Source organism: Crinia signifera, chromosome 6, assembly GCF_055691185.1.
Source record: "Crinia signifera chromosome 6, ASM5569118v1, whole genome shotgun sequence".
Lineage (NCBI taxonomy): Eukaryota > Metazoa > Chordata > Amphibia > Anura > Myobatrachidae > Crinia > Crinia signifera.
In genome coordinates this window covers 15,116,469-15,136,686 of record NC_139222.1, presented here as the reverse complement: position 1 = coordinate 15,136,686, position 20,218 = coordinate 15,116,469, and the positions used below count along the sequence as shown (strand labels likewise).

General features: G+C 45.0%; 1 protein-coding gene across 7 annotated transcripts in view; it reads left to right on the top strand.

Moving 5' to 3' along the window:
- The window catches only part of LOC146009998 (uncharacterized), a 113,220-nt gene that overhangs the window by 30,249 nt on the left and 62,753 nt on the right, over positions 1-20,218 (top strand). For 6 of the 7 annotated variants that reach the window (XM_083150718.1, XM_083150719.1, XM_083150716.1 and 3 more), the window contains one exon: positions 8,417-13,421. The exons of the other annotated variant lie outside the window; for it this stretch is intronic. In XM_083150718.1, coding sequence (XP_083006844.1) covers positions 8,417-10,401 — 1,985 coding nt within the window. In that variant the 3' untranslated portion in view covers positions 10,402-13,421. Of the gene's footprint in view, positions 1-8,416; positions 13,422-20,218 lie in introns of those variants that run through there. 7 annotated transcript variants of the gene reach the window in all.

Genomic DNA, 20,218 nt, shown 5'->3' with positions numbered 1-20,218 from the left:
CGCTGCTGTGAGACCCATGGGGAGTGAACACCAGAGGGTAGAGCAATTGGAACCTGCGTGGGCCAGTGCCCTGGGCAGGTCGGTTAATGCTTTAGTGCAATTGCTGGACAGACAGAGTGATGTGTTGGTAGATTCTCAGAGACCTATGTCATCATCTCAGCAGCCCTCTGGCTCCTTGCCTCTTACCCAGGCAGATCCTGGTTTTCTTCAAGTGATGCAGGATTCTGCAAAGGGGATTAACAGGTTTAGTGAATTGCTAGACAAGATTGATGTTGATGCTGTGGGGACCCCTAAAAGGTCTTACTTAGTGCCTTTAATGGTTGATGAAGAGGATGGAGCATATGCAGACATCCCCTGGGAGCAGGGTGATGATTCTGAGGATTCCTCAGCCGCAGGGGTGGAGGATTTGATTACTGCTGTAAAACAGGCTTTGAATTTGTCTGTGGAAGATAAAACTCCTGGTAAAGGTGTATTTAAACGGCAGCGTAAGGAAGCTGTTACCTTCCCTTCAGATGAAGGTTTACAGGAATTATTGGAAGGGGCTTGGAAAATGCCAGATAAAAGGCTGCAGATGCCTAAGAGATTCTTAAGTTTATACCCCATGCCGGAGGCTCACGCAGACCTCTGGGAGAAAGTGCCTGTGGTAGATGCTTCTGTGGCGCATTTGTCTAAAGCCACTGTGCTACCGGTGCAAGGGGGAGCAGCTTTTAAGGACCCCGTGGACAAAAAGCTGGAGGGTAACCTCAAGGCAATATTTGAAGGGGTGGGATACACCCTATGTCCTCTGAGTGCTTCAGCCTGGGTCTCTAAGGCCATGATTGTGTGGGCTAATGATTTGTGCACTATTTTACACGCTGACCCTTGTGTGTTGTTGCTTGCGGAGAAGCTTAAACCAGCAGCAGAGTATGTGCTGGAGGCTGAGGAGGAAGCTCTCAAAATGGCTGCTGGAGTTTCCACAGTGTCTGTCAATGCCAGGAGAGTGCTCTGGCTTAAGGCTTGGGAGGCAGATAACGAGTCTAAGAAGGCCTTAGAAGCATTAGCTTTTAAAGGAAAGCTGTTATTTGGTTCTGAACTGGAAGAGATTATTAAGTAGACCACAGGCGGCAAAAGTACTTTCCTGCCTGCCCCTGCAGCCAAGCAGACATCTAGGTTTTCTGCTTTCAGGCCGTCCTTTCGGTCCTCCCCTAGAGGAGGTGCGTCCTTTCGAGGACAGTCTTTTAGGGGAAAGTTTCAGTCCTCCAGGGGTAAGGCCCCAAAGTCAAAATTTGGTTCCTTTCATAAGAAACCAAACACCAAAGGAGAGGACAAATCCTCCCCATGACTGCCAGGGGATTTGCCCGGTGGTGGTCAAGGTGGGGGGGCGTCTGTCACAGTTAAGGGACGCATGGGCATTGTTAGACCAGGATTCCTGGGTATTAGATATTATATCCCAGGGTTACAGAATTCCCTTCAAAGGTCTTCCTCCGAGAAGATTTATTCCCACACCACTACCAAAGGAGGCTCGGCTCCGTACAGCTCTCTTGGGAGCGGCTCACTCTCTTTTAGAGAAGGGTGTGGTGATCCCAGTCCCCAGAGCGGAGTGGAAAAGAGGCTTTTATTCCACTCTGTTTCTGGTTCCCAAACCAGACGGGTCTTTCAGACCGATTCTCAATTTAAAGTCATTGAATGTCCATTTGTGGGTAGACCATTTCAAAATAGAGTCTCTACGGTCAGTGCTGCCAAGCCTGGACCAGGGAGAATTTTTGGCGTCCATGGATGTCCAGGACGCGTACCTTCATGTTTCTATACACCCAGAGCATCAGGCTCTATTGAGGTTTGCGATAGGAGACCTGCACTTGCAATTCCAGGCGTTGCCCTTCGGCCTGGCCACAGCGCCAAGGGTATTCACCAAGATTATGTCTGTAATGGCGGCTGTGCTTCGACTGAGGGGAATCACAGTGATCCCATATTTGGACGACCTGCTGTTCAAAGCGGAGTCAGCAGACATGTTGAAGAGTCACTTGGCAGAAGCCATCGGGTTTTTGCAGGCTCACGGCTGGCTTTTAAATTTACAAAAGTCTCAGTTGGTGCCGTCACAGAGACTCCAATTCCTGGGAGTTGTTCTGGATACCCACCTACATCGGGTATTTCTACCAGAGGCAAAGGTCAGGGATCTGGCTGCCTTGGTCCAGGAGATTCTCGGCTCTCGGAGCACATCAGTATGGCGGTGCCTCAAGCTGCTGGGGAAGATGGTGGCGTCTTTCGAGACGTTGCAGTTTGCCAGGTTCCACTCTCGAGTGTTCCAGTGGAACATTTTGACGACTTGGTCAGGAAACACGCAGACCATGAAGTCAGAACAGATAGTGTTGTCCTTAGAAACTCAATCCTCCCTGAAATGGTGGACGGAGGTGGATTCCCTTCAGTGGGGTCGGTCCCTGCAGTCCTGGAGCTGGCTGGTAGTCACTACCGACGCCAGTCTCAGGGGCTGGGGGGCAGTAGTCTTGGACCTGCGTCTGCAAGGCTTGTGGACCCCAGACGAGTCTGCCTTACCGATCAACATCTTGGAACTCAGAGCTGTGTGGAAGGTGATTTCTCTGGCGGGAGAAAGGTTACAGAGGCTCCCTTTAAGGATTCAGACCGACAACGCCACAGCTGTGGCATATCTGAATCACCAGGGAGGCACACGCAGCAAGCTGGCTATGTGGGAGGTGTCCCGAATCTTCTTGTGGGCGGAACAGAATGTTCCAGCATTATCAGCGATATTCATACCAGGAGTGGAGAATATAGAGGCCGACTTCCTGAGCAGGGAGGAGCTGATGGAAGGGGAATGGAGCCTGAACTCACAAGTATTTCACCAGATTACACTGAGGTGGGGAACCCTGGATGTGGATCTGATGGCATCCAGGTTCAACCATCAGGTACCCAGGTTTTATGCCAGGATGAGGGATCCACTGGCAGAAGCAGTGGATGCCATGACTATCCCCTGGGAGGGGAATCTACTTTATGTTTTTCCGCCAGTTGCAATGCTGGCAAGAGTGTTGAAAAAGATACAGGCCCAGGCAATTCCAGTGATTTTAGTGGCCCCAGATTGGCCAAGGAGGTCCTGGTACTCGAGGCTTCAGAGATTGTCTGTGGACTCGTGGTGTCTACCTCTGAGGTCAGACCTTCTAAAACAAGGACCGTTCAACCATCTGGATTCAGCTCGATTAATTTTGACGGCCTGGCTGTTGAAACCGCCATTTTGAGGAATAAAGGATTCTCAGAGGCGGTGGTTAACACTATGATTAAAGCCAGAAAGTCAGTGTCTTCTGCTAATTATTATAGGGTCTGGAAGACCTATATTCGATGGTGTGAAAGGCAGAAGTCACACACATCGCGCTTTAAATTGGCCAAATTGTTGGAGTTTTTGCAGGATGGCTTTTCCTCCGGGTTAAGCCTTCAGTCACTCAAAGTACAGATCTCGGCCTTGTCAATTTACTTCCAAAGAAGGATTGCATTATTACCAGAAGTACAGACCTTCCTGCAGGGGGTGTCCCGATTGAAACCTCCCTACAAGCAACCAGTAGCACCATGGGATTTATCTCTGGTTTTGGAGTGTCTTCAAAAGGCACCTTTTGAACCATTAAGGTCGGCTGACCTTAAATTCCTTACATGGAAACTGGTATTTTTGTTGGCAGTGGCGTCAGCAAAAAGAGTATCGGAGTTGGGAGCATTGTCATGCAAGTCTCCATTCCTTATATTTCATGATGATAGGGCTGTCCTTCGGACAGTACCCCAATTTTTACCAAAAGTAGTCTCTGCTTTTCATCTAAATCAGGAGATAGTGCTGCCTGTGTTTCAACCCCCAGAGGGTTCAAGGAAAAGGGACAAATTGAGGAATTTGGATGTTGTGCGCGCCTTGCGCGTTTATGTGGACAGAGTTAAGAGTCAGAAAAACTGATACTTTGCTAGTTTTGTATGACATACACAAAATTGGTTGGCCTGCTTCTAAGCAGACCATTGCTAGGTGGTTGCGCTCTGTTATTGCGTTTGCATATACTAAAGTTGGTAGGCCTGTACCGGCCAGGATTAATGCGCATACCACCAGGTCGGTTGCCACCTCTTGGGCGGTTCGACATGGGGCAACAGCTGAGCAGGTTTGCAGGGCTGCCACTTGGTCATCTGTTCATACCTTTGCCAAATTCTATAGGTTCCATGAGTTCGCGTCGGAGGACGCATCATTCGGGCAAACGGTGATGAGAGCTGCAGACCTGAGTGTACCCACCAAAAGGACCGGCTCTGGAACGTCCCAATGTTGAGCTGTGTCACCAGGACCATTGAAAGAGAAAAAGGGATTTTTGTAAGAACTTACCATTCAAATCCCTTTCTCTGATATGGTCCTGGTGACACAGCGATCCCTCCCTTACGCTCAGTAAGTATGCCAGGTTCATGATGTTTCATGATATTTGGTTACAAGTTATTGTTGAAAAATGTGCATATAATATGTGCAGGCGTTTGTACTGAGTTAATGTATTCCAGTGGCTTTGAAAGATAGAACTGAAGAGTCTGGGATGCGGAAGGGAGGAGCCTACCCTCTAAAAGCTTTAGCATAGGTGCCTGGCTCCTACGGACCCTCCTACATCCCAATGTTGAGCTGTGTCACCAGGACCATATCAGAGAAATGGATTCGAACGGTAAGTTCTTACAAAAATCCCTTTTTCTCCGAGTCCACAGGTGTCACTGGAATTCCTGCCTTAAACCTTACACAGTTTAAATAGCTAGGTTAGTTCTACTTATGTTGTTGGAACTGCCTGCTATGTTATTTGTGCGGCATGTTTGGTTCAGTGGTTCTCACTGTTCTATTTCCGTTTCAATCTTTTCTGGTTGATTGTTTGTTCTTGTGTGTTACACTAACCTTCTCTGGGAAGCGTGTTCTTTCTTCCAGCTCCATTCGGGCACATCCTTGTGACTGCCTAGGTGGGGGAGTAGAAGGGGAGGAGTTGGCAACACTCAATTATATTTAAAGTGCCCATGCTCCCTGTGGTCGCCCTTCTATTCCCACTGTTACTCCAGTGACACCTGTGGACTCGGAGAAAAGGATTTACGGTAAGTACAAAAATCAGTTTTTCACTGCTAGGCCATATCCTGGCCGTCCAGTCCCTAGGTGTGTGATTAGGCATCTTTAGTCCATATGGGTATGTTTTCTTCTTCAACGCCATTCCATGGGCCTTCATTTGACCCTGCTTTCCGGGTGTGATGCGTTTCATCTCCATCTGGCTCTTGGCTCAGGTTCTGGCCAACCACTTATGATCTGGAGCTGGGCTTTAGTAACCACAGAACCAGGGTTCTCCAGTATAAGTTCTGAGTTTGGTCCCGTCAGTAGGCTCTTATCCCGATATTGTTGAAGGCTGGAAAGCCAGTCTGTGCTCTGCATTGTCACTATATAAGGACAGGACACGTATCCTGGTGTGAGAGACGAGTTTCCTCCTTGTGTCTTTCCCGACTTCTTTTATTCCTCCGCAACGTCTGGTCACAAGTTTGCATCTAAGATCTTGGAAGGTGCCGGTTTCTGAGCGGTCATTTACCATCTCCTTGTCTTGTATAATTACATCATTGATGCAGGTGGTCCTCAGTCTGCAGCCTCCCATGACTCTGTGGGACCTCAATACGAGCCTTGATTTCTTGCAGCCTGTTTTGTCTGAGCCACTTGAGTCCGTGGGCCGCAAGCATGTTACTTTGTATTCTCCCTGGTGATTATTTGTGATGACACGACAGTCGACGCTTTGTAATACATCGTCCTATTTGTGTGCTTTGTGCAGCCATTGACAGGTGCGCATTGCTCAGAGGTAGCTTGTGCCTTCCATGTTCATGTCTCCAGGGATCTCTGCGTCTCAGTAGGGTGGCACCTAGTTGCCCCTGCACAAGTTACTAAGCTCTACCATATCAGCACCTTTGCGAACCTGTAGGGCAGTTTGGGGCGCAGGGTTATTTGTTCAGCTCCTACACACTCCCTCCTGTGAGGGATTCTTTGGGATGTCCCCAGTGTCCATCAGCGGCAGAAATAGAAAACTTGTTTTTTTGCACTTGCCAGTAAAATCCCTTTCCCTGATTACATGAGGGCAGTGGACACCCTCCCAGTGCGTCATGTGTATGGTTACATTCTGTTTGTTATGTGGTGGTGGTTGTTGTTGGTTGTTTGCGGCTATGTCTACAATGTCTTGTCTCATTTTAGTTTCTTCCCTTTTTTCTTTTTTCCTCTCTGTCTCTTCTTGGGCTTGGTTATGTCACAAACCTGACTTGGTTTACATATTTTTACTGATTTGCAATGTTTCCAGGCTTGTCTGTGTCCGTGCTGCTGCAGCTGCTCTGCATTCCTCCTTGATTAATCACCTGACTTCAGCACTGGTCACATGATCCAGGTATATTCAAGTAATCCCACTTCCTGGTTGTGACCTAATTGCTGCGGCGGTGGCCAGTAGCCAATCCCCAGCTACCTAGGGGGATATAAGGATTCACTTGAGAACAGCTCAGGGCCTTGAACAACTAGTCTGATCCCTGTGTTCAGAAGTCAGCGTTCCAAGGCTCCAGGTTCCTGTCCAGAGTCCCTGTGGTTTTCTGTGCAATCTGCTGCTGCTGTTACCAAAGCTCCCTGGCTCTCTCCACCTGCCAGGTTACCTTCCTTGCTGTTACCATCTCCAGCTCCCAAGGGAAGAGGATATAGTGCACTCCAGCATGTCCCAGCAGAGTTTGCTATTGGTCTTAAAGGGCCATCACCGTCTTAGACTTCCTAGTCGACACAGGCGTCAACTCTAAACCTCACTCGTCATTCTCCTGAGAGTTTTCCAGAGACTGACTCCAAGGCTCCTGAGTACCTGCTACAGTGATCCTCATCCTGCTGCTGCTACGACCACCCTGCCTGGTTAATTCCACCTGCTGTAGCTGCTGTTCTATTATCTCCAGCGTCCAGCTTACAGTCAGCTTCCCGAGTGCAGCACAGGACCATCGGTTCCCAGACCGACACAGTCATCGACTTCCAGGTCGGTGCTGCTGTCATCGACTCCCAAATCAATTCTGCAACCAGCACCAAGGCTGAAGAATGTCGGGTCCCTGACTGACAGTGCCTTCCATTGGCTCCCAGGCAGACGTACCCTCCTGGTTTCTAGGCCAGATGGACTCTCCAGCGGCTCCCAGGCCGTCAACTGCCCATGTCGGTTCCCAGGCCGTCAACTGCCCGTGTTGGCTCCCAAACCACTATCTTCTCTCTGGCCTCCCATGACAACGAAGACCAAGTTCCTCAGTTCCAAGCTCACTGCCACTAGTCACCGTTCTTCTCCCTTGACTGGCCAGTTAGCCGTGGGGAACTCAGGTCAGAGGGCCGCGACCTCGCCACCGAACGCAGCGGAGTCCAGACCTCCTTGCGGGGGTCCCTGGTGAAAACCATCGGTAGTGTTAGACTCCGCGCCTCTGACCAGAGTCTCGTCAACTCCCCCACCTTGCTGTGCCCGCAGTGCCAGTGATCCTCATATGAACTGTCCTTGCCTCTAACCCCCAGTGTTCCAGTTCCCAGTGTCCACCACTGGCCCACTGCTGCCACATCCGGGAACACCAGAGACCCGAGTCCTGACAGGTAACCTTAACTGAGGTCAGGAGAGGTATAGAGGATGTGGAACCATGTTCATATCAATCAAGTGCCAGACTCTACACACCAACATGTATACGCCGGTGTTTCCATTGTCCCACCATGGAATCGGAGAAAGGGATTGCCCAGACCTCTGTGAGCTGACAAGTACCAGCGGAGGGGGGAGGGGCGGGCATACAAGTACCAGGGGAGGGGGCGGGCATACAATATTAAATATTTTATCCAATGACTTTACCATACGCCAGCACCAGTGATACTGTGATATGATTTGCTGGAGCAGAACTGACAATACACCAGCACTTATGTGTTATACCTTCCAGATATACACATATAATCATATGTGTATATAATGGATTAATAACCTTTATTCTGAGGTAATGTCACATCCCTTGGGTACCGGGCACATAGCTTATTCCGGTCAGGAGATCCTCATTTTACCCCTCATCCAACAATTAAGTTGAACAATATTAATATCCCATAAAATAAACACACATCGGACCTTCACGTTAATACACGATACAACACTATTATCACCTTTTCACTGTATGTCTTTTATATATGTTGCTGAGTTTAGCTAGCATCATCCAATGACAGTTACAGTATAATTACTCTCCTGGGACACTTGGTGAGAGAATATAGTGATTATATACACCACACTAATAGTTACCCCAGAGTGCCCCTTGTAGGAATACTTCTGTGTCTGTATATATACTGTATATCTCTGCATTATTGAATACATTAATATACAGTGATTGGATAGCTATACTATTTATAGGCTGTGCGGATTAATTCTAGGTTTTCTTATTTAATTCCGGGCAGATGAAGACAGAAGGAAGAATATCGTGATGGGAGATCAAATTTTGTTTACAGACATTAAAATAGAAAATACCATCATACAGGATTCTCCAGGAGAAAACACCATTATCTCCGATATACATCCAGTGCTTCATAATGCAAATACAGCATCTGTTCCTTCATCTCCAGGGGAATCTACTCCTAATAACTCTGCCATTGTTACACGTAGTACAGGTCATACAGCTGATACAGGCTTTCCATGTTCTGAGTGTGGAAAATGTTTTACATACAAATCAACTCTTGTTATTCATCAGAGAAGTCACACAGGTGAGAAACCATTTCCATGTTCTGAGTGTGGAAAATGTTTTCCTCACAAATCAGCTCTTGTTATTCATCAGAGAAGTCACACAGGTGAGAAACCATTTCCATGTTCTGAGTGTGGAAAATGTTTTCCTCACAAATCAGCTCTTGTTATTCATCAGAGAAGTCACACAGGTGAGAAACCATTTCCATGTTCTGAGTGTGGAAAATGTTTTTCTCACAAATCAGCTCTTGTTATTCATCAGAGAAGTCACACAGGTGAGAAACCATTTCCATGTTCTGAGTGTGGAAAATGTTATACAGATAAATCAGCTCTTAATAAACATCAGAGAAGTCACACAGGTGAGAAACCATTTCCATGTTCTGAGTGTGGAAAATGTTTTTCTCACAAAACAGCTCTTGTTTTTCATCAGAGAAGTCACACAGGTGAGAAACCATTTCCATGTTCTGAGTGTGGAAAATGTTTTCCTCACAAATCAGCTCTTGTTATTCATCAGAGAAGTCACACAGGTGAGAAACCATTTCCATGTTCTGAGTGTGGAAAATGTTTTCCTTACAAATCAACTCTTGTTAGTCATCAGAGAAGTCACACAGGTAAGGAAGAATTTCCATGTTCTGTGTGTGGAAAATGTTTTACACGTAAATCAGCTCTTGTTATTCATCAGAGACGTCACACAGGTGAGAAACCATTTCCATGTTCTGAGTGTGGAAAATGTTTTACACATAAATCAGCTCTTATTATACATGTGAGAAGTCACACAGGTAAGGAACAATTTCCATGTTCTGAGTGTGGAAAATGTTTTAGCTGTAAATCAGCTCTTGTTGTTCATCAGAGACGTCACACAGGTGAGAAACCATTTCCATGTTCTGAGTGTGGAAAATGTTTTACAGAGAAATCATCTCTTGTTAAACATGAGAGAAGTCACACAGGTGAGAAACCATTTCCATGTTCTGAGTGTGGAAAATGTTTTACACATAAATCAGCTCTTATTATACATGTGAGAAGTCACACAGGTAAGGAACAATTTCCATGTTCTGAGTGTGGAAAATGTTTTAGCTGTAAATCAGCTCTTGTTGTTCATCAGAGACGTCACACAGGTGAGAAACCATTTCCATGTTCTGAGTGTGGAAAATGTTTTACAGAGAAATCATCTCTTGTTAAACATCAGAGAATTCACACAGGTGAGAAACTATTTCCATGTTCTGAGTGTGGAAAATGTTTTACTGCGAAATCAGCTCTTACTAAACATCAGAGAATTCACACAGGTGAGAAACCATTTCAATGTTCTGAGTGTGGAAAATGTTTTACACAGAAAGGAGATCTTATTACACATCAGAGAAGTCACACAGGTGAGAAACCATTTCCATGTTCTAAGTGTGGAAAATGTTTTACACAGAAAGGAGATCTTATTACACATCAGAGAAGTCACACAGGTGAAAAACCATTTCCATGTTCTGACTGTGGAAAATGTTTTACACATAAATCAGCTCTTGTTATTCATCAGAGACGTCACACAGGTGAGAAACCATTTTCATGTTCTGAGTGTGGAAAATGTTTTACTGAGAAATCAACTCTTACTAAACATCAGAGAAGTCACACAGGTGAGAAACCATTTCCATGTCCTGAGTGTGGAAAATGTTTTACAAATAAATCAAATCTTATTAGACATGAGAGAAATCATAGGTAAGAGGTCCATACTCCTGTTGTGAATGTGTAAAATATTTGAAAAATTATTCAGTTCTTCTTAGGCCCATACACACTAGAAGATTTTCATTTCAAAAGACTTTGCTGAAAACCTTTCATAGATCGCAACAGACAGGTTTCACCCTGGGCACAACCTGTTTGACATTCTCCCATCGGGCAGACGCTTCAGATCGATCCCTGCCAAATCATCCAGATCCGCGAAAAGCTTCTTTCAGTTAGCTATCCGCCAATTGAACAATGTGCTACAAACGAATACAAATCGACTCGTCTAACTATGCTTGTCTAACTATGCCTGTCATTGAAACGTTAAATATCCAATGTATGTATGCAAAAAAGTCAAAATGTCTTTGGTTGTCTCACCTCCACCCCGTTCCCTTACTTGTTCCCTTGGTTGCAGCTGCTCTGTAATATACGCGAGTATACATGGCCAATAAAGTTGATTCTGATAAAAGGCGATTTACATAATGGGCGGGGTTTGAATTACAAGGGTAGGAGCAGGGGCCGTTGTATTCAGTGCATTCCTGTTGATGGTGCCTGATTCAGAACGGATTGCTGGGCTGCGTATATTTGGAGCCTAGCAATCAGGTAAACTCCACCCCGTGCCGCCCTGACCGGGCAAAATCCCACCCATGTGCACGGCAGACATTTCATTTGCAGCTGTGCACATAGGGAGAAATCCATACACTTGCACCAGCAATGTATATGTTACGCCATAACAAAATATACATTGGGGGTGCAGTGGTGGCGGTAACATATACATTGCTGGCCTGCGAAAAATGTAAGGCATGGCTTTGTGGGACAGGGGACTTTGCACTCCGCAATGCCTGTTAAACATTATACCACATACCTTAATGCCCATTACACATTATGCCACATACCGTAATGGCCATTATGCATTATACCACATACCGTAATGGCCATTACATATTATACCACATACCTTAATGCCCATTACACATTATGCCAGACACCGTAATGGCCATTATGCATTATACCACATACCGTAATGCCCATTATACAATTATGCCACATACCGTAATGCCCATTATGCATTATACCACACACCGTAATTACATAGTTACATAGTAGGTAAGGCTGAAAAAAGACTTGCGTCCATCTAGTTCAACCTGGTATAGATATCCATTGCTGATTTGGTAGGTTATGATATTTTAAAGACAGATTATATTTCTTATTTGTACCCATGGATGTTTTTCTCCAGTAAATGTTTGTCCAACTTTGCCTTGAACGCATTTAATGAGCCAGCCATTACCACCTCTCTGGGAAGAGAGTTCCAGAGTTTGACTGTTCTGACCGTAAAGAAATTCTTTCTACTAACTGAATGAAATCTTTTTTCTTCTAATCTATACTCATGCCCTCGTGTCCTAGATTCCTTTCTAGTAGAAAAGAGGGTGTGTGACAGTTCCTTATATTGGCCCTTGATATACTTGTACATGTTGAGCATGTCCCCCCTTAAACGTCTCTTTTTCAATGTAAATAGTCCCAAATTGCTTAATCTCTCCCCGTAGCTTAAATTCTCCATTCCCCTAATAAGCTTTGTTGCTCTCCTTTGGATTTTTTTCTAATTCTATGATGTCCTTTTTATAGTGTGGGGCCCAGAACTGTACTCCGTACTCTAGGTGAGGTCTCACCAATGCTTTATATAGTGGCATAATTACCCTTGAGTCCCTAGTTTCCATTCCCCTCTTAATACATGCCAGAATTTTGTTGGCCTTTTTTGTAGCTACATTACAATGGGCACTACATCCCAGTTTGCTGTCAATTTGGAATCCTAGATCCTTTTCAAGTATGGAATTACCCAGTTCCTCTCCGCTAAGGTTGTAACTTGCACACTGGTTGTGTCTCCCAATGTGCATAACCTTACATTTATCTACATTGAACCTCATCTTCCATTTTTTTGCCCACTCATCTAGAATTTCAAGATCATTTTGAAGCATGGTGACATCTTCTGAATATTTGATGACTTTGCTAAGTTTTGTATCGTCCGCAAACATGGATACATTGCTGAGTAACCCTATCCCAATATTGTTAATAAAAATGTTAAACAGAATGGGCCCCAAAACAGAACCCTGGGGCACTCCACTTAGTACCGGTATCATATCTGATACGGCACCATTCACAACCATTTCACATATGCCACACACCGTAATGCCCATTACACATATGCCACACACCGTAATGCCCATTACACATATGCCACACACTGTAATGCCCATTACACATATGCCACACACCGTAATGCCCATTATACATATGCCACACACTGTAATGCCCATAACATATAACGCTACTCAAATGGAGTAAACAAAATTGTCTACTATTAAACACCAATAACACCAAGGAGATAGTAATAGATTTTAGGTGAACTTGTGGTAGGCCAATATTTCCCATGTTTATGGAGGGCACGCCTATTGAGGAGGTGGAGTTTTTTAAATTCTTAGGTCTGTATATTTCTGGTGATTTAACCTGGTCTCTAAACTGCACTACTATGATTAAGAAGGCGCAACAACGCCTCTTCTAGTTAAGAAGACTTAAGGCCGTATGTTCTGAAATATGCTACTTAGATTGTATCCGGGAATCGTGGAGATTGTTCTAACGTACGGGATTGTAGTGTGGTTTGGGATCTGTACTATGGCAGAGCAGGCTGCATTAGACCGAGTGATAAAAACTGCAAGTACAATTATTGGGGTGTCTTTACCACGCACCCGTGATCTGTATATTAACAGAATGTTAAAGAAAGCACATTGTATCTTTGTCCCAGTCATCCGAATTATGAGGTTTTTGATATTTTGCCATCCAAAAAAAATGGTTCCGCAGTGTCCCGGCACGTACAAAGCGCATGCTAAACAGCTTTTTCCCAACTGCTGTTCGCATGCTAAATGACAAAAAATGAAATGGGAAATGTTCTTTTATTGTTTCTTGTGCAGGTACTTGTGTGACATTTTTGTTGACAATGTATTGATTGCAGTGTATTGTTAATAACAAATAAAGTATTCTATCCTATTATTCTATTCTATGACCCGTGAAGTACCACTTACCTACTTGCTGGTTGTCAGGGGGATTACATGCTCGTTGCCCAAGGGGAGTTAAATGCGTGTCACCCAGGGGGATTTAAATGTTTTTATTGCCCACCCGTCAGCGCCACGGAGGACCAGAGTCTCTGACAGCATCACAGAGACCCTGCGCCCCTCCAAAGATGGCTGCAGGGTAAATACTGGCTGCTTTATTTCTACACTGCAATATAGATCTCACTTTGAAGTAAAACCCCACCCAAATCTTACTCTCTCTGCACATCTGCCCCACCTGCAGGGCACATAGTTTTGTCCATCTAAGAAGGAATTTGCCAGAAGGAGTGAACTAGAATAAGGCCCCCTGTCAGAGAGTCTGTGCCTCCGCAGTGGTCAGCATTCCCTGTTACCGGCTTGTAAAGTAATGTGCATAGGATGGCAGTGGGGCCAGTAACATATACATCGCTGGCCTGTGCGGTGGGCGCAGTGTCCTCTGTATGAAGCAAGGTGAGGGAGCAGGCGGGTAGTGTGTATTGTGCTCCGTACAGAGCAGGGGTGAGAGCTGACAGCTGGGCGGAACACAAGGCAGGGGGAGGGCGGGACGCAGGAACACAAGTAGTGTGCTCCGTGTGGAGCAGGGGAGGGAGGCGGGCGAGTGGGCGAGCATTGTGCTCTGAGTGGGCGGGCATTCAGCTGAAAATCATCTAGTGTGTATGGGCCTTTAGATATGAGGCAAAATACAAACACAATGGTAAGAGACTTTGGCATTTGTTAAGATACACACACACGGTGTGATTTTGGCCATGAACGATATTGATTGTGATTTCCCTTGTAGTCCCCAGAGTCGGGAACGACCGATTTTGACTACATTTCTGTGTAATTTTGATTTAGCAATTTTGACTATACCAGAACACTAGATTGTATACAGTATAGTCAGTATTGAGCTGCCTACCCAGTCTATTATTAACCTAGTTTTTCGTATTGGTATTCCCCCTACGACTGCATAGGACTGTTTCAGTCGTATGCACAGTCGTGTTCCGGAGGGGAATGTACAAAGCAGTCAGATACGACTGCTTTGTAACCCTCCGATGGTGTAAACATTCGTATTAGCTGGCCCTATATACGGCCGCTAATACGAATTCCTACAGGCAGTCTGCACGGATCAGTCAGATCCGTGCAGGCTGCAAGGTGTAAAAAAAAATAGAAAATTAAATAAATATTTAAAAAAAACGGCGTGGGGTCCCCCCCCCCACAGCTGTAACCAGCACCAGGCTGAAAGAGCCCGCCGGTAATTAAAAATCAGGGAACCCGACAAATAGGGGTTCCCCGATTTTTAACAACCAGCCCCAGGGCTGGTTCCCAAAATATGGGGGACAAAATGACTAGGGGTCCCCTGTATTTTAAGAACCAGCCTCAGGCCAAACCAGCCAGCAGGGTAATCCCACAGCCAGGGGGAGACTTTTTATACAAGTCCCCCCGGCCAAAGCATTAACCCTCTGACCAGTCAGCCTGGCCAGGGGCCCTGGGAGAGTGGGGACCCCCCCAATAAAGGGGTCCCCCCCCCTCCAGGACTTACCTGACCAGGCTGAAGCCTGGTGCTGTCCTCGATGCCCCTGGGCGGTGGGCATCGAGCTGATCTTGGTGTAAAAAAAAGATGAATAAACTATTGTTTTAAACTTTAGAACTATGAGTCCCAGCAAGCCTCCCCTGCGAACTGGGACTTGGAGAACCACAAGTCCCAGCCTGCGGGGCATTAAAGGGCCCACTGGCACTTGTAGTTCCACAGTAAAAAAAATAGTTAAATAAATGCACACTGACACCTGAAAAATAAAAGTTTAATACATACATTACACACACACTGATACTTACCTATCTTGATCCCGTAGGTAGGTCCCAGGGTCTTGATCCGGTGCCTTGTCCTGGTTCCGGATCATGTCGTCATTCTTCATCATGTCGATCTTCATGTCGGCGTCAGGTCCAGGTCCGAAGAAATCCATGGTGGACCTGTGGAAGGAAATCCAACTCACCCAGGTCCTCCACGGAAGCTCTTCTGGCTTGGTCTGACGTTGTCCAGGGCTTCTTGCATCTTCTTCCATCTTCTTGCTTCTTATTCACGCTGCTGGCGACTCCAGCAAACTCCCCGACTGTCAGAGCTGCAGAGATGTTTCCTCCTCGGCGTCTGCACTAAGAATGAATTCTGGCCAATCAGGAGCCGACTTTCCTGGCTCCTGATTGGCCGCTAGGTGCCTTAATAAAAACATTTTTGAAAAAAAAACAAAACTTACATTTACTATCAGTAAATCCAATATTCATTTTTTGAACCTAAATATTTACGTGGAAAATTATACTTTACAAACGTCTGTCTACACCAAACCGTCAGACTCCAATACATATATAAGTAATCACCTCAATCGTTGGCTTATGAATGTCCCTAAGGGGCAATTTATCAGGATGAAAAGAAATTGCTCTAAACCCGAGGATTATGAAAACTGTGTTTAAACGCTAAAATCAAAATTTATACCTAAGGGATATAAATCGACCACTTTAAGAAAAGCCATTGAGGAAGTCGATATAATTCCCAGGGAAACTTTACTAGTGGATAAACCAAAAGAATTGAAGGAAACTGGTGCTAATATTGCTTTTATTTCAAATTGTATAGCCATCATCGTCAAGTAGAGAGAATTTTTAGTCAGAATTGGAATTTGCTTTTACGGGACCCTATTTTATCTGATATTTTACCAAAGAAACCTAAATTTATCTACAAGAGAGCCCCAAATATAAAAGACAAATTAGTCTCTAGTGCTTTTATAGAGAAACCTTTGGGTAGCATTATCAGAAATAAAGGTTTCCATAGGTGCGGGGACTGTGCTATGTGCAAATCTTGCACTATTACGGCTAAAAAAACGGTTCAGCTAACACTAAACAATCAGGTGTTTAAATTAAATCATTTTATGACATGCAACTCGAAATATGCTGTTTATGTTATCATGTGCACGTGACAAATTATATGTGGGAAAGACCACCAGGACCTTGAAGGTCCGGTGGTCCGAACACATAAGAAACATAAAAAAGGGAAATTTAGACCACCCATTCTCACTGCACATTAAAGAAACCCATCAATGCTCCCCGAACCATATCAAAGGATTTTGGGGCTTAGAACTCATTAAGGATAATTGGCGACATAAAATTAAAGATAATAATCTGGCCAAAAAAGAGATGCAGTGGATTTATGATCTCAATTCCCTATCCCCGCATGGCCTTAATTCAGATTTTGAGTTAAAATGGTTTCTTTGAGTTTTAATTGTTTTAAAAAATGTTATATATTCATATTATTGTTTTTATATTTTTATATATCTATGACACTGTTAGTTATAATGCTTTATTGTTAAAGTCATATGTATCCATGCACATTGCCACTTTTAAATGCATTTATCCATGCACATTGCCACTTTTAAATGCACTCAATTAACTTTATTAAGCTTCCAAGACTATTCCGCACATCCAAATGGACCTGGTCCTTTGCTGGAAGTTAAAACAGTGGCTTGTTGTGTCCTTTATAAGTTGAATAGAAAAAAAAAAAGAAAAAGGCCTAAGTCCACCGCCCCCACAATGTCCCTGTTAAATATCCTGTCACTTGAGGGGAGGGGGGGGATTTAGTAAGTTTAATATAGTTTAGGGATGGTAAAGGGGTAGTTGATGGGATCCAGGTACGCCTCAGTTGGGGATGGGTTGTACAGGGTGGGGGGTTTTCGGGGTGGTTTGCTTTGGGCGGCTTATTTTATTAGAATTAGTGGTTTAGGATAGAATTCCTGACAGATGACTTTTACTTGATTTGTCTCTCTCCTATGGGTTGTCGTACAATTTAAACCATAATTCTGCAACGGTGTTTCAATATCCTCTGTTGCCCTGTTTGTCCGGATGGTGCCTTCGGGCTAACAGGCTTCACTTGCAGCGGTCAAGGGAGCCGGTGTAGTCTCACCACCCTTCCTGCATACACCACGCTATGGAAATTTAAATGAATGCTTACTCTTACATGCTATCTGATCATTTTGTCTATGTCAGGAACTTGTTTGTACGTTTATTATGTAAAATGCAAAACTCTTAATAAAAATATCGAATTAAAAGAAAAAAAGAAGAAAAAGGTTTTGAGCAGCGCTAAATAATAAAATGTATAAGAAAAATCAGATTGGTTAGCTCTACCACCAAGTTTTTATTACTTTTTCTAAAAGAACATATAGCCAGACATATGTGGGTATTAAAAACAATATTAAAATGGAATCAATATTTCTCACAAACCAAACCTGGATTTGACCAGGAGAGTCCCGAAAGTCCAAACGGAACAACAGTGGTGTCCCCAAATGTGCAATAGGGATGGAGGACAAGATGGAATGTCCAGGAGTGGCCCAAGGTGGCACAAATCACCAACTCCTACCGCTGGATGTAATGTAGCGGGATGGTGTCCTCAACCTCTCTTTATAATTGCAAAGATTTTGTAATACAAATGGAAGGGGGGTCTTATACTAAAACTGATAATCTACTGCTAGAATATTTATTACTGTGAAAAATAGAGCAGAACATAAGTTAAAAAAATACAGAAAATTGATTAAGGTAAAGTGCGGCGTTTCCTGTGTGCGTATTGGTTGCCATAGCAACTAAACTTCCGTGCTATTAACCCCTTCCCGACATTTGACGTACATGTACGTCATGGTCGGGAAGTACTTCCCGACATTTGACGTACATGTACGTCATGGCTTCTAACTGTCACTGCGTCTATAGACGCAGTGACAGTTAGGTGATGTCTGCTGTCCCTGACAGCAGACATCCCCCCTCGCCGCCCAGGGGGGGCAGGGGTGCCCCCCCCGGTCGGCGATCGCTGTGATTGGCTGTTCAAATCTGAACAGCCATTCACAGCGTTTCCTGTGTTACCGGCGGCTAAGCCGCTCGGTAACACAGGGATCGGTGGTGATCGGTGCTGTCAAGTACAGCACCGATCACCACCGATGTGCAGCCCCCCCTCGCACTCACCCGGCAGCAGCAGCAGCTCCCCCGGCTCCCCCGGCAGCAGGCAGCTCAGCAGCGCTGCCCTCCTCCCCCCTCCCCCCCGCAGCAGCAGCAGCATCAAGCTGCACAGTAAAAATAAATACTGTATATGTACTGAATAAATAAATATATATATATATACACACACACATATATGTTCGTTCGGCGGACAAAGGAGGGGCGGTGGTGGTTATGGATTTATCTTTTTATAAGGAAGAGTGTGAACGCCTGTTGGCGGATGGACTGACCTATGAGCTCTTGTCTGCCGATCCAACGGCACAGCACCATCGGGAATTAGAAGCCATATTGGACAGTGCCATTGCTAATCATCACACTTCACCGGATGCTAAAAAGAGCTTGCTGAGACAACATCCAATTACGCCGGTATTCTACATCATACCGAAACTCCACAAGAATCCACAGAGGCCCCCTGGTAGGCCTATCATCTCTGCCAGGGGTTCTCTGTGTGAACCAATTGCCAGATATGTGGACTCGTTTCTGCAAAATTGTGTGCAGAATACGAGCACATATCTTAAGGATACCACCTCATTGCTAATTAAATTGCAGGAGCTGGGAGACATCCCCATCAGCACGTTGCTGGTGGGTATAGATGTCACCAGCCTTTATACCTGCATCCCCCACCAGCAGGGGCTGCGGGCGGTAGGAGAACTCATGGCACACAGTACCCATTACAATGGTCCCAGTCCAGATTTTATTCTACAACTTCTGGAATTCACCCTTACTCATAATATCTTCATATATGACAAAAAATACTACAACCAGGTATCAGGGTGTGCCATGGGTTCTCCGTCCGCTCCAGTGTATGCAAATGCATTCATGTTTCAGGTCGAAAGTGAAATATTCCTATGTAATGAAATGTTTAAACAACATGCATTATTTTATTACAGGTATATAGATGACCTGATCCTGCTGTGGGCAGGGCCACAGGATGTTCTGGTCAAGCTGCTTGAGCAGCACAATGGTACCAACAGCCCGGTCAAATTGACCTATACGATTAGTCCCAACCAGTTGGATTTTTTGGATGTTCGCATCACAAAAAATGGGAATAAAATCAGTACCCAACTTTTTACAAAACCCACTGATCGCAACATGATGTTGCAATTCAAAAGTTTCCATCCATGGGCGACCACCGCCAGTTTGCCCTACTCCCAATTTATTCGGGTGTGTAGGGTTAATAGTGATATGTCAGTGAGGGACACCCAACTGGAAGCCATGCTTAACAGGTTCCTTGAGAGGGGGTATCCCTATCAACTCCTCAGAGAAGCTAGAGCGAAAGCTATTAAAATTTCTAGACAGGAACTACTGAAAAGCAAGCAACAGGACATTAATGCAAATACGGGAACATTCACATGGGTCAAACACTATTCAGATAAAAGCCCCGGGATTGTTAAAAAGGCTAAAAGTATGTGGCCCATTGTTTCTACAGACCCCCACATTCCCAGTCTTAAAAATACTCGCCTGCAGACTGGCTTTGTTAGGGGTAGAAGTATTGGGGACAGAATAGTAAAGACAGATATTTCCAGTCTTCAAAGTAAGCCAACACACTTTCTTTCCCGTAAAGGGGGCTGCTACAGGTGCACAGGTTGTGTAACCTGTAGCTACATGACCCCTGGTACCTCTTTCCGACATCCCCACACGGGTAAGGTATTTAACATCAAGCCAGTTCTCACATGTATGTCCAAATATGTCGTCTATTTGTTGACATGCCCGTGT